Raw genomic sequence first — 14,842 nt, forward strand, 5'->3', positions numbered from 1 at the left:
GTAACTTAAGCAGTACATTGCGTGTACACACACACAAGCACACACTCACACACACACTATATATATATATATATATATATATATATATATATAGATATATGGACTTTCAACGTGTATTGTTTCTACATTTTGTCATTCAAGAGGCATCTAACACTTACGTTTTTGTCTTCTACATGTTCGGCTATGTAGTGTTGGGTAAGGTTCGCAGTGCAGTAGGAAGTGCCCAGCTCTTAATGTCCCAGAAGTTCCAGCAGTTTCGAGGTCTGTGCGAACAAAACTTGGTAAGTTTTTTTTTCGGTCATCAATGCCCACGTAAAACTGACACAAACGCAGTCTCGCATTACAGTCAACATTGTAGGGCTATGTTAGGGTTCATCAAATATGTCAAGATTTGACTTTGTGGGTGAGGTGGTGGTCCACCAACACCAAATAAAAGGAGCTTAGAATAAGCCATTAAGCCATTCTTTTCGACTGACGTGTGCCGCATTATGCAAACTGAAGCCGAAGGCAACACATGATATTTAAATCTAATTGCAACCCACATTAACCATCTCATCACTGGAAGGAGGTAAACTCCACGCTTTCTGCACATATTAAATTTTGTCTCAGTGATTCTATGGGTTTTTTTTATTTAATAATCTCCCACTTTTGAAATATTTTTTTCAGTAAAGTTACCCCAACCAACGCAAGGCAAATTTTTTATGAAAAAAAAAAAAGAAATAAACTTCCCAACTGCATGAAAGTGTAGCTCTAAAAAATATTCCACTATAACAATGCACCATCCGTATAAGATGTAACAAACTAATTATGCACAGGAGTCACCGAAACGCATCTTAACAAAAAGCTGCTTCATGTTCCAACGTATACGCTCTTAATTAGGAAAGAAAAATGTACTGATACTGTGACAGAATTTAAAAGCATTAGTTAAAATTGGCTGATACTGTACTACAAAATAAAGGCATGCAACGTTTTATTACAAAAACATAAGTCGCTCCATGTTCCAATTAATTTGTTCTTTATTTGAAAAGAAAACTGTACTGATCCTGTCACCGCATTAAAAAAACATTCAATTAAATTTACCTACAGAACCTCTCAGACATACCCCCTTGAGGTGCCTTTATGTACCCTATGTACCGCTGTTATAGAGGACCACTGCACAGTATAGATAATATAAATAAAGAATGGGTGGACCATGCAACAGAGCATGATTTAATTGATATCTTCAACCATTATTACTTTGACCATTTCTTACAAAGCTTTAACCCACATGAAGCACACGGGTGTGGGGAAAAAAATGCTGGGACCCATTTTCAACAAGTTACATTATGGCTCCCTCTAGTGGCAGTTATTTTAATAGCGTTTCTCTGGATTGTGTAGTGCTGTGGTTCTCGTCAGTAATGGATTTGCAAATCAAGTGAACACATAAACGTTTTTTTTTTTTTAACTTGAACTGATAAAACCAAGAATAGAACTTCAACTGACAGCTGTTTATAGTTGAATGTGTAAATGAATAAAGATGTGCAATGTTTTTTTTTTTCAAACTCCATTGCCATATTGTGACAAATATTCCATGTTCTAGGTCAAATGATCTATTTATGGTCTGATCTATTTAATGGCGCTCCCACCTCCTCACGTCTCATTTTTTATTCATTCCCTCTCCCTTTTTTTTCTCGCCAGAATGTGAACGCCAATCCGCGGCCCACACCGCAAGACCTGGCTGGTTTCTGGGACCTGCTGCAGCTCTCCATCGAGGACATCAGCCTCAAGTTTGATGAGCTCTACCATCTCAAGTCCAATGACTGGCAGCCAGTGCCATCTGCGGCTGACCAGTCGCCCCCTGAGCGGAAGGTACTTCCCACCCCTGCTGCCCAGTGCCCTGGCTGGGGTAGGAAAGCCGCCGAAACCGGCCTCTCTCCTCCCACCACCACCGCCATTTCTCCCACCTTCTCTTGACTCCACATCCCCATGTGGGATAAACTATATTGACCTTAAAGAAAGGGACCAGAGAGATCCCTTAAGCATGCATGGAGTAATTCATCTCAAAGAGGGCAGTGGTTGGCGTGTTGTGAAGCCCTGCTTTGAGCATGCATGCATGTGTTGTGGTTGTAGTGGAGCATGGCGAAGATGTACCGACTCAGGCGAAATGGGTGCGCTCTTGCTCCTTCTGTCAAATAATTGTGCCTGTGTCTATTGTGTATTCAGTATTACCATATGCAACTATTTGCTTTGTCTGGTGTGTTAGGAATGGGCATGTTAAATCTCCACCGCTGATTTCGCTACTTTGATTGATCCATTGATCAGATGTTAACTTCGGACATGCAACACAAAAACAAAGCTTCTTCGAGTTCGAGTCACAAATCCTCTCGCGATGAGTTTTTCATGATAATCCTTCATCGTCCTAACAGAAATTTGAATATCTCTTCCATCCCTAGTTTTGAGAAACCTTTTGACTTTGTAGTTTTTTTGGAAAACTCAAAATGGAATCTATTGGAAATATTATTTTTTGTTGCCATTTTTTGCAATATAATGCTTTCAAAAGCTATTTAGTGTTAATAATGCCTCTAGATATTGGTTGCCTATTGGTGGTTATAATAAGGTCCTACTCAAGAAATACTTTTACCCTTAGGAATGTACCATACAAAAGATGTTTTACTATGATAAAATTGCTGAAAACGCACACCACATTTTCTGCCTTCTAAACTCAGTATGAAAATAAATGTTCGTTTAAAGTAGCAGTTAACTCATTAACTGTCAACCCAGTAAAAATAATAATAATAATAATAATTAGTTAACCACTAATTTTCTTGGAGCATTGAGAATATTTCAGAAAAATATCATTTTTTAATGCCTTTTCCTAATTTGGATGTACTGTCCTTTAGAGTATGTTGTCTTGCAATGTGTATGTTTTGTTTTGTGTTGTTGAGTTGTGCTTCAGATTTGATCTCATGTCCATTTCAGTTCACGTTTCCATTTACGTCTAACAATCGTCACTGACTGTTTATCTCCTATGTTTGCCAGTTGTCTATATTGTATTGTCTCTTTTTCTGTGGGGCTCCTCCAATCTACCAGGTATCAAAATTGATCTGTGTTTTTTTTTTTTTTTTTTACCCCCAAGTCCTGTCTGTCAAATCTGGTGGAGACTACCAAAGGCAGTTTTTTTTTTTTTTTTTTTTGGTGAATCTTTTCTCATCAGGCTCATCCTCATTGGTCACGTTGTCACGCTTTTTCTAGGACGAGGAGAAGGCGCCCACTCCAGCGTCACGGAAGGCCGCTAAAGGACGCCCGTCGCTGAGCCGCGAGAAGAGCGCCGACTCCTCTTCCACCTCTTCTTCAGCTTCAGCGGAGAAGCAGAGGCAAGAGGCCCGCCGGCGTCTGTTGGCCGCAAAGAAGGCCGCCTCCTTCCGCCAGAACTCGGCCACTGAGAGCGCAGACAGCATTGAAATCTACGTTCCAGAAGCACAGACGCGCCTTTGAGGGAGACCAGTGAGAGAGAGGAATGTAAGGTCAGATTATAGGACAGATAAGTGTCACTGAAAAATACCTGCAAAGGGGAGCGAGAGGGGACACTTTAGCAATGCAAATGGAAAGAAGTGGGATTGGGCGGGGGGAGGAGAGGCCAAATGCCCCCTTGACTGAGGTGGGGGTCGTCTTGGGGTATTTCAACTCACTTGTTGTTTGCAGGCTGTTCCTGAAGGCATCGGACATATCGATAGTGAACTTTTATGTACTTTCCATCTGATGAAAGCTGCCAATGAAAACCTTTGCGGATTAATTTTGTCATTACTTTTTACTAATATTTATCATGAAAATTTAAGCAAATGACCCTAATCCCAGCACATCCTCGAAGTATATTTGAAGACTGTTTAAAATGTTATTCTATATTGGCTATAAGGTCTATTTAGAGGACACGGTTGAGTAGTTTTGCTTTTCTGCTTTCCAGTTGGCGTCTCTTTCCCCAGGCTGGCCATTTTGTAGCTTTGCACATCACCACCTTGTGGCCACCACACACACTACACAATTCCAATTTGCTTACGTCTGTCTTCCTTGTAATGGTTTGTTTACTTCATTTGTTATGTCGAGGATCCTGTAGATGAGGTTCTGAATATTTTTAAACTGATGAAAGCCAATTCTGAAGGGGGGTTTTGTATAGTTCCTAGTAGGCCAGCACATATGCGTCTGTCAAAATGGTTTGTGTCAAAGAGCACTGGTGATACCGGTGAGTTTCATAATGATTTTCCATGAACACATATCTCAATGTGATGAGAATCTCAAAACAGTATTTTCAGGTTGACATCATCAGTGCTAGTGTCACTTAAAAAACAGTGTCAATTTTCAGGGTTTCTCCTCAAAGGAAGGTCTGAGCGAGCTGGATTTGAATCCGGGACTCTGAACCGTGAGGCGGACCGGCTAACCACTCTTCCACCAAGCGAGGTGTCACTTTAAAGTGAGGATATCATTTGATTTTCAGAATCCTTTATCATAATTCTTGCTTTGTTAGAATTCTCACTTTTGATCAGAATTGTCATTTTAAATCAAAAATTTAATTTCAAGTCAGATTTCTCACTTTGAAGTCAAAATCTGAATTCTAAGTCAAAATTATAACTAGTCCGTAATCAGTCCATATTCAGATTTGAATAGCTAAATTCGGACAATAAGTCTGAAAGTCAGAACTACGACTTTCGTGAGAACTGAGATTAGAATGAGGCTTCTCACTTTAAAATGAGAAATCTGATAATAAAGTCAGAATTCTGATTAATCGGAATCCTACCAACCTTTTCTTTGTCTTTCACTTGCCCTAATCCTCTTCCGTACACATGACTTGACATAGCAGTATTTATTGTATTCTTCATATCTCAAAATATAAACAAATCCATCATATTTCTGTGCAACTTAATTGCACTTTTATATTCAAACAATGCCTATTTCATTCAATTATTAAATGCATTAGAGGTTGTGTTTGCGTCATTCCTTCAAATGCTACAGTGCTTGCTGGAAGACTGCTCTTGAAATGAAACAAGCGTAACAATATTGGATAAGTAAGTCTTGTGCAAAAGACAAATATAAATAAGAGTTGAAGTATTCTTTTAAACTGGTGTTGCCTTTTTCAAGGGCATACAAGATAGAGAGATATTCCCATCACCAAACAGACGTTATACTTTTTTGTTTCTTCCACTCCAAAATCAGCACATGATGTTACCACACAGTAGACTTTACAAGTGCAGTAACCAATCTTCAAGTTTATTTACCCCCTCGTAAACAAATTACTATCGCTTGCATGTCTTCCAATTCAGTTTTATCCCTGCAGATGGTCAACAAATTTCCCTGGCTAATGGGTTCAGCCAATCCACTGTATGGCTTTACTTTCTGTATCATTTGCACCTTCGGGCCAAAACGGCAGCCCGAGGCGTTGACTTGGAAATATCCCAATGAGCGCCTTTCTTCCTCTAACTTGGTGAGAGCTTTCCATTGATGCCTGGCTTGCTTTTGTTTGCTGTTGGGTTTGCCTGCTGGGGATGAGCCTGCTGAAGGCTCAGGGGGTGTCAATTGCCTGTTCCTGGGTGAATGTCCCTTGCTTTTGACTGAAGCCAATAGCATCGTTATCACCTTCAGCTCTTTTGTTTGAGCCCAAATCTCTGTCGTTGACTTGATTTGATTTCTCACGAGGAGGAAACAGTTGTCTGTCAAGTTTTTCAAATTGACTTGAAGAAAGGAAAACCTAACGTGTGTCAGATTTGTCACTTTTTCCATTCTGCTTGATACTGTATGAGCGAATGAATCGGGAAAACATTCATGAGTGATAGATGGGCAAACGTGCGCGCAGTTCAGTGTATGAGTCCATTATCTTCCCTGTATGAATTTTCTACCAGCTTTACCTAAACGCTGATTGGGATTTATTTTTTTACTCTTGAAACTTCCCACATCTGTCAGCCAGAATTCAAGTCAGATGAGCCCTTGACATGACATAGAATGGTTGTTGTCTTGCAAATACCGAAAAAGGAGACTCATACATTTCTACAAGGTCTCATTCCAATACACAATTGCGATACCGATATCACTCGGACACACCTACACTGTATGTCCGTTTCCTGTGCTGTTATCTGAGCTCCAAAACAGCTGCTCTTTGGAAGGGCCTCAAATAAGCTTGATTTAGGCCAGGGGGTGGGAAAAAAAGTATTTGATTGTACCCATCAGAAAAAAAACACTAAATGATCCACAATTGCTCACAATATATGATAGCAAACATTTGTTTGAGCATTGTAACGTGTTCACAATTCCAGGGCTTAGGGAAACTGAAGTGAAGTTTGCCCACCCCTTATTCAAGCAAGTACGTATCATGATCACACTTTTCATTTTATAATTACCGATGCACATGTAGACTGCAATCATTTGCCAATGACTTTGATAGAGCAAGACAGTTCATATTTTGTATAGTTTACCTCAGCCACTCACATACAGTACTCCAAAGGCCAACTGACTGGCAAGGTCATTAGCATCTTCGCTTTGTCCTTCTGGAGGAACGATTGTGGAAGGGTGGGGGGGGGCAGAACCACTGCCTCGTCACAAGAGATGATGTAGCAAAAACTTATTTCATGAAGCAAGCACTTTTAAGAACTGATCACTATAATCCATTGAATGTGTGTGAGGGTTTTTTTGTCCTTGAAATCTTGATGACTTTTAACTTTGTCAGTGATGATATTCTAAAAGTATATATATATATATATATATATATATATATATATATATATATATATATATATATATATATATATATATATATATATATATATATATATAATATGTAAATGGACATTTTTGTTTGATATTAACCTTATCATTGGCACCCCTTGGTTCTTACACTAAACCTGTGTACATAAAATAGATACATGGATATCATTGTTTACAATGCTGTAGCTCTATTTATACAATTTCAAGGGTGATAATACATGGAAAGGCAAAAGGTTCAATAAAATGATGAATTACTTTCTCAAAAGGACAATCATTGTTTTTATTGGGGGGGGTAGTTTTCAAAGAGTTGTACAGTATTGGATTTTTTTTCTTCTCTCATGATAGTTTGAAACGTGTTGTTTGACTATTTTCATGTATGTTGTGATAATCTGGAAACCATTTTTTAATGCAGATTACTTTATTAACATGTTAAAGCCTACTCCAAAATGTTACACAATCGACTAGGCGAGATGGCATGTAAAGTTTATGTCGTGTTAATTTTGGAGATTGAATTTTCGTTTTTGTTTTGTTTGTTTGTTTGTTTTGTTGCTTTTGTCCTTTTTTGAAGTTCGTTTGTTTCAGGTCCGATTTAGAATGGTGAAAAATATCAAGTATAACTCTGAGGTAAACCTGCAAGATAGGCTGTTGTTTTATTAAATCCGTGTAATAGAGGTTGAATGTTTTCTTTTAGTGATTACAATTGCTATTTTTGGACTGGTCTCACTTAAAAGGGAGACAGAAAATTGCGACGAACACCTGCAAAAGAAAAGGTTATGGTCACAAATGAAAATCCACGATGGCGTGAAGCCGTAACAACCGAACCGCGATGTGGCGAGGGATTATCGTAGCAAGACATTTGGCTCAGTATTACGTCATGCTATTCACAACGCATGAACGTGTCACCCGAAAAGTAATGGTTGTCACCTGTGAGTTTTTCAAAACTAAATGTACTTTTTACGGTTAGCCTCTTTCATTTGAATCTCATGTGTTTCACATTTTGAATGGAATGGTCTTTCCGTCAGTTTGGATGTCACGGAGCCTGGCTGTTGTCCAGCTGAGCGACCTGATTGGTCGACAACTGTCAAAGAGGCAAAACGAAAGCTCGCGATTGGTCCGCAGCCCTCGATAAGGCGGGACCATTCCAATGGCGACTGTCAAGATTGGCAAAGAGCTGTGGCTTGCTGCGCTCAGGTAAAGAACAAGCGACGCCGAAAGGAAACATATATCCCCGCAAGAGAGCCCAACAGTGGGATGGAAAGTGTCCGACCGCATAAAGCTCTTCTCGCGAATCACCCAAGAGGCGTTTAAGTTTTCGCAAAGAAGAAAAGGAAAAGAAACGAGTGGTCGTGTCAACCGTCGTTTGTCTCGCGTGCACGCTTCCCCACAGCAGCAACTTGGACAGCTGCGTGCTTTCCAGTCAGCCATCAACAAAGCATGAAAGCAATCAAACGAAGTAAGTGTCTCTACCTTTTCCATTCTCGGCGGGGACACCGTTTGTCCATGCCGTGAGCCGCATGCGTCTTCGCTGTTGCTTTAGCATGGAATGCGCGTTTTCTGTGCGTGCGTGCGTCGCCAACCAATGCGGCGTGTTTGTGTTTGATTGTGGAAGGGACAGCAGCTAGCCAGCTAGTTCTCTCCCGAGATGGCATCGTGTCCATCTGGTCGAGCGGTAGCCGTCTGCTTCCTTTGTGTCCCTTAAAAAATTAAAAAAAATACGGAACGCGCAAATGTATCCTTTTGTCCATCAAACGTGGATGTCTTAAAGTGCTAGCACGAAACTTGTTGGTCTCGGCTAACGGGCTCGTGCGATGCTGAGATTTTTTTTTTAAACAATACCTATTTTTACTTTTATTTCTACTACAAGATTGAGTTTTCTTTTTTGTGATTTGGAAATACACTAATAAGCGTTTGAGAGAGAGAGAAACGAAATGTGCATACGCTTGTAAACAAAACAAAAAAAGTTTGGTCTCTCCCTGTTGACAATGAGGTGCCACCAATGGCAGACAATGTGGCTGGCGGCGGCTGCAGCTGGGAGACGCGAGGAGTCCACAACAAAAGTACGCAATCAAGGAGAGAGGAGAGGTTTTTTTTTTTCAATTCTAACCAGAAAATGAATCGAAACTATTTTTTTCTTTCTTTTTTAGCAAGTTGTCAGATGGGACGACCAAAACTCAACGGTGTAGTAACTGGTGCAAAACAACATATAGAACCCGTTAAAAGAAATGTATCTAAAACTACACGTATTATTGATGAAACCAATTATCTTATTAACAAGGAACAATTATATACATTGTTTAATATTACTACAATAGCTTACTAAAGGCAATACTTCAATAACAAATACTCAGTCTGTAGTTATGCTACAAAACGCTATACGAATTATTGTCATTCTAAATATTTAGAACCATTTAATGTATGAAATGCACCATGCTCAAATTCAATGACTTGAATTTAGATTTATAACTGTACTAATAATGTATAAAGCATAAAATAATCAAGTGAGCCACAGTTCTTGGAAGGTTTTCAAAATCAGAGAGGGATGTTATAGTTTAACCCTTTAACTACCCCACCAAGACAAAAACTATGGTTGAGCAGGCAATGAAACACTTATGGAGCACCCGTGATTTAAAAAAAAAAAAAAAAAACTAAGATAAGAATATTATAAAATATGAATCTGGCACTTAAAATCGTTAGAAATTTCAGAGCTGATAAGAGGTGTGGTTTTTTTTTTTTAGACTTTTTAAACATTATGTCACTAAATACAAGTAATCTGGTCTCTAAATATGATGACTAATAATATACAGAGAACAATGGGCAGGCTCAAAGTTTCTGTGCTTTTTGTGAAAAAGTAAATTGTGCTTACTTGTGATACCTAATGAGGTACTTTAAATAAAAAATGTTTACGTTCAATCAATTAAATGTGATGCACCTCACCAATGTTACTTCTGCTGAGCGTGGGTTGAATACAATCTTTATAGCATTTCCTCCTTGGGTGTTATTTGTTTCTAGAATGTCTGGCAAGCTGAGTCAAATACTTGCAAGTCCTGAATATCGCCTACAGGCTGTAGGTTTTACTCCTTATCAGTAGTAGTAAACTTTTGTTGTCCAATGAGGCTTTTAGAAAATGCCAGGCCGGGTGACATACTTCTTAGGGTATACAGAGCGGGGGTTTTCTCAATTAGTTTTCGTGTGCAGATTAAAAAAAAAACAACAACAAACAAAAGAGAAAAAAGTGTTTTGTTTCGCACTCAAATCAAAGTTAGTATTGCAGCAGTGCGTGAGCCTCAAGACGAGGTGAAAACGGCTTACTTCTTCCTCGCATGGTCAATGGACTCCTGGGCCAGCAGCCACTGTGATGTTGATATGCACACAATCTCCTTTGTGAAGACAGGCGCTGCCCTGGGGGTCAGGTTTCACTCAGCCGCAGAGAGAGAAAGAGAGAGAGGGAGAGAGAGAGACATTTAGTGCATTCTGTGGCCCACCCCATGGGATCGGGCATGTTCCATTTTGAAGAGGAGAGTCCCTACATTGGCCACCCAAAACCCCCTACAACAAACTGAACTACCTCATGAGGAATGAAGTTTTTTCTTTTTAAAGCCCATGATGGTTTTGGTGCTGGTGCCAGTTCATTGAAAGCCATTTAATTAGTATCCGTTTTAGCTTAATGGAGCACTTTCTTGTGTTTATATATAATGGATGTGGTATAACTGAAGGCAGCTGACATTTTTCCACCTTTGCCCAGCTGTGGACGAAGAGCGTCACACGGAGCAGGAACAATCTTCCGCGATGTCAGACAGCGATGACGGCTCCCCCCTCGACCTGTCAGGAAGGGGAGCCTTTGGGAAGCGCCGTCGCCGTGGCAACCTGCCCAAAGAGGCGGTGCAGATTCTAAGGAGCTGGCTGTACGAGCACCGCTTCAACGCATACCCCTCGGAACAGGAGAAACTCAGTTTGTCCAGCCAGACCAACCTATCTGTGCTGCAGGTAAGGGAAAAAATATATTTATATGAGAGAGATTTATATTTGATAAAAATTTAACAACAACAATATTTTTTCCCGCAAGCCTTAAATGTTTCTTTCATTTCCTCTCGTCTCATCGTAAATATGTGCATAAGCCACAAGAGTTCCTCATGGAGTCAGTTGACTGGAATGTCTTTTGGCTAGCTTCTCCTTGTGGCTCAATATTTTGGGCACAGACTTTCATTACTGCCATGTGTCTTAAGAAGGTTATGCCACTAAAGGTAGCGAGGTCATGTCTACTCATGCAGATGCAATCTGGTTTAATGAGAATGGGATAAAAAAAAAAAAAAATCTTTTTTTTTTAATCCTCTTCATTTCATCCACTCCCCCCAATCCTACTAGCACTTTTGATAGACAAATAGTTCCCCTCGAAAGACAATGACATATGATTTTAAAGAAAGAACTTTTCCAATATAGCATTTTACCTAAAATATTATAAAATTAATGTCAGTGTTCTTTTCTCTGATTTGTAATTTCTAGTTTGTGATTATAAAGTTGCTCCAAGACAGTGGCCGATATTAGCGCCGGCTGCCAATGCAAGTACGATAACTTAAAGACCCCCTGGCCTTATTACCTGGCCTCACCCATTCCCAGTTCTTGTGGTAGGGGAGAAAATAAGATGGAGTTCCCGTAGTTACGATGCGCCCAACTCCTGAAATTTACAAGTGGGAGTAAACAAAAATGGCAACATGCAGAGCTGGGTCTTGAATCCAAATATTGACTGCAGTTGTAGACATGTTCGGTTTAAACCCTTGTAATAATGTCCGGCCCTCATCCTCATTTTCAGATATGTAACTGGTTCATTAATGCACGGCGCCGCCTCCTGCCTGACCTGCTGAGAAAAGATGGCAAAGACCCCACTAAGTTCACAGTCTCCCGTAAGTTTAGCGGCAAAAGCGATATTTCGGCCGTCGGCCCCAGCTCCCCTGAGAGCCACTCGTCCACCGGCTCCACTCAACAGCGCCCCTCTGTCATCCGCACAACACCCACGTTGGACCTGGGCGTCCTCGGCAATACTGCCACCGCTATTCTGACCGGAGCGGGCTACCCCGCCAAGGACAGCTCTGTCCAAGCGCTGATGAAGCTTGACACGCAAAGACTGCTGAGGGAGGCGGAGGAGCAAGGAGCGAACACAACATCGGCGGCAGCAATCGCGAGCCCGACTGGTGGTCTCTTCAACACCCCGCCCCCGACCCCGCCTGAGCTCATCCCCACCCAGGATTTTAGTGATCTGAGGCTTCTGGTTGAAGCAGCACTACAGAGGGCAGCAGAGCAGGAGAACCTGAACTCGATCCAGGAGAGCGCCAACATTCCGAAAGAGAATTTAAAGTCAGAGAAGTTGGAATCAGAGTGTAATTCTTACACGAGCGACATGGGTCCCACTCCTCCTCCTGAAGACAACCAGCAAGTCTTGGATCCTTCTAGGGTTCAGAGTCTGATGGAAAAGGCTATGGCAGTGTCCGTGGCAGCCAGAGCTCCAGATGCTCCCCAGTCTTCTGCTTCATCTGCACCAGCTTCAGTCCTGGTCTCAGCACCCAGGTTGTCCCCGCAGCCCATGGCCAAAGTCATTTGGAGTCCACTGGAAAAGGAGTCCAAGCAGTCACAGCTGCTCCCAGCCCACGTGCCAACCTTGGTGACGGTGTTTGGGCAACAAAAGTCTGACAAGCAGTGTACCGAGCCAGATCCAGCTTCACATAGTCCCCCAGTGCCTGTGGCAAAGCCTGTACCGGTCCCAGCTCCGGCTACTACCTCCATCAGCACCACGAGCCAGGCCTCACCAGCCGCCGTCGCTCTTGTTCCAGCTGCTCCCACTCCAAGCATCACCTCCTTCACGGGCCCGGTGTACCTGCCATTCCACAAATCCCAGCTATTCCCCTACGCCGTTCCCTCGTCTGCTTCACCCCCGCTTTTTCCCTCCCCCGTCACTACCTCTGGCCAGGCTCCATCTCAACTCCTCAAAGCATCAAGGTCAACGGCCACGCCTGTCTTGAGCCTCCCGCCGCATCTCACCGCTGGCGGAAACGCACAGAGAAACTCGGCAGTGGCGCCCAGCGTGTGGAGCATGGTCCACGCTGACCCCAGGCAGCCCGGCCCCCTCCAAGTCGTGAAGACCCCCATCACCAGCACAGTGTGGGGCCCGCAGCACACAACCTGCACGCAGTGAGTGGAAGATGGATTCTTACCTTTTTTTGGGGGGAATCACAATGGGATTGACTGTTCAAAACAAAAACAGAATGAATCTTATCACCAATCTTTAGTGAGTTGACGCATGTGCCTGCGAATATAGGACTTTTCTTTTAGTTTGAGGTTTTTTTTTTCTCAACCTCCTGAGACCCAGCCTATTCATTTGTGTCCATTACTTTAGTGTTCCCATTTTGTGTCGGCAAGACGGCCAAGTTAATCGCATCCCACATAAACGCACGAGACAATGTCGGAAAGGCCAGAGTGTCCTCTATTGAGGACTTTGGCAGGACTTTGTAGAATAGCTCGAACTGGTCACCGATTGGAGAGCAAAAACAAACGTCCACTGCAGTAGACACAAATGAATGGGCTTGTTTTTGGGAAGTTGGTGAGCTGCTGTTTCAAGCAACATTTCCTTTTTTAAAGTGCTTTCAAATCAAGCAGCTGTTAACAACACTCTGAGCATTCCATTCAGCGCACATGAAAAGTAACATGCGGTTGGTCCTTGCCTTCAGTAGCAATCTTTCTCGAATGTATAAAAAAAAACGATTCAAATGCGTTACATTTGTTTTTACGGTGACACTAACAACACAGTCCTCATTTTTACAGTTTAAGTGATCCTCATTTGGCCTTTTTTTTTTCTCGTGGGAGATAAATGGAGTGAATGTTGACTTTCTTCACTGATGCTGTACCGATTTTCACGTTCCACAATCGCCATGTCTTTATTTTAGAGCCAAAGGATTTTTCTTGTGTGATGAAGTTATCATTCATTCAAACAGCACTGTCCTTGAGGGGGCATGCCGAATAAAAGGACGGTCACGTTGGCCCCGTTCCTGAAGTCGATGATGGTGTCGAATGTAGCGACTTGATGGCATCGTGCTCATCTGACACCTGGCACCTTTTTGTCTGAGGCAATTGACAGAAGTTTAATGTTTTCCTGTTTGGCCAAAGTTGAATATCACATCTGAGTGTTAATAAGGTATCTTGGGTATGTTGCCTCCCTCTTCATCTGTGCTTTAGAAATGTCCAGTCATTCATGAAATCGTAGTTTCCATGAAACTGTCTTTAGAAATACAGTAATATATTTGTGCGGCTGAACGTCGACATAATAGAGATACTGTAGCAGAATTGTGAGGTTCCTGTTTACCAGTCATTGAACCATGGCCAGTTTGTACCGTTCCGTACGTTGCATGTGCTAAGAGATGGGTGACTTTCTTTTTCCCCTCAGTTTTACAATCCAGTTCCTTCTAGCTGTTCACATTGAATCTCTTTCCTGTCAGATCTTTTCAGGTTTTGTTCATGTTGTCAATGGATGTGCATGTATACCTCATTTTACACAGGTCACGCCAGGATTAGGTCTTGCGTAGAGAACTAAGTATTAAAGTACTATTTTTTTATTTTTACTACTACTACTACTCTGTGGCTTGTGATTCTGGAGATGTCTGGTTTAAAAAGTTTTGACAAAAAAAGTTTTAGATAGCATGGTTTTGTATGTTTTAGATGCTTGACATTCCAGTTGGAAAAAACTTGTTTTGTCTGTAAATATTTTCAAGGTCTAGGCATTTTAGTTTGGTAATGACATATTTATCTCAAAGATTGTCATTTCTTTACTGCCAAACTCATTTAAAAAAAAATCTTCATGATGTTACTGACCGTTAGCAGTATGACGGGCTTCTGTGCCTTAAACCTTTGACTGAGGGATTGTTGATGTCCTCCCCAGATCCCGTATTTTGTTTTCATTTTTTTTATATACATAGTTTGTGCAATATATGCCTTAAACCTTAAGTGTGTTTTGTATCAGCGTTTCAAAGAAATAAAAGCTCAGTTTTTCATAAATTCTCTGAAGTGTGGCTTTTGATCATTTTTGTAATTAACCTAGATGACATTTTAATAATGATTTTAGCATTGGAACGTT

General features: G+C 41.4%; 2 protein-coding genes and 1 long non-coding RNA gene across 10 annotated transcripts in view; 2 read left to right on the top strand and 1 right to left on the bottom strand.

Annotated features, from left to right (window-relative positions):
* dlgap4b (discs, large (Drosophila) homolog-associated protein 4b) overlaps window positions 1–6,721 on the top strand; it is an 82,059-nt gene extending 75,338 nt beyond the window's left edge. For 5 of the 7 annotated variants that reach the window (XM_088423512.1, XM_088423506.1, XM_088423510.1 and 2 more), the window contains 3 exons: window positions 190–281; window positions 1,678–1,848; window positions 3,232–6,721. In XM_088423512.1, coding sequence (XP_088279638.1) covers window positions 190–281; window positions 1,678–1,848; window positions 3,232–3,474 — 506 coding nt within the window. In that variant the 3' untranslated portion in view covers window positions 3,475–6,721. Of the gene's footprint in view, window positions 1–189; window positions 282–1,677; window positions 1,886–3,231 lie in introns of all 7 variants that reach the window. The other 2 variants (XM_088423509.1, XM_088423511.1) reach the window with 2 other exon arrangements.
* LOC148419098 (uncharacterized) overlaps window positions 1–8,499 on the bottom strand; it is a 15,098-nt gene extending 6,599 nt beyond the window's left edge. The window contains exons 1-2 of one of the 2 annotated variants that reach the window (XR_015866604.1): window positions 8,194–8,499; window positions 159–263 (exon numbers count right to left, since the gene is read on the bottom strand). This is a non-coding gene — a long non-coding RNA (uncharacterized LOC148419098). Of the gene's footprint in view, window positions 1–158; window positions 3,469–8,193 lie in introns of both variants that reach the window. The other variant, XR_015866605.1, reaches the window with a different exon arrangement.
* On the top strand, window positions 7,886–14,763 carry tgif2 (TGFB-induced factor homeobox 2). The gene is made up of 3 exons (XM_088423516.1): window positions 7,886–8,179; window positions 10,469–10,710; window positions 11,534–14,763. Exons 1-3 carry the CDS (start codon window positions 8,161–8,163, stop codon window positions 12,908–12,910), a joined length of 1,638 nt encoding a protein of 545 aa, XP_088279642.1. The 5' UTR covers window positions 7,886–8,160; the 3' UTR covers window positions 12,911–14,763.
* Window positions 14,764–14,842: the final 79 nt, after the last annotated feature.

This window comes from Hippichthys cyanospilos, chromosome 9 (assembly GCF_059441005.1).
Source record: "Hippichthys cyanospilos isolate Australia breed blue-spotted pipefish chromosome 9, RoL_Hcya_1.0, whole genome shotgun sequence".
Taxonomy (NCBI): domain Eukaryota; kingdom Metazoa; phylum Chordata; class Actinopteri; order Syngnathiformes; family Syngnathidae; genus Hippichthys; species Hippichthys cyanospilos.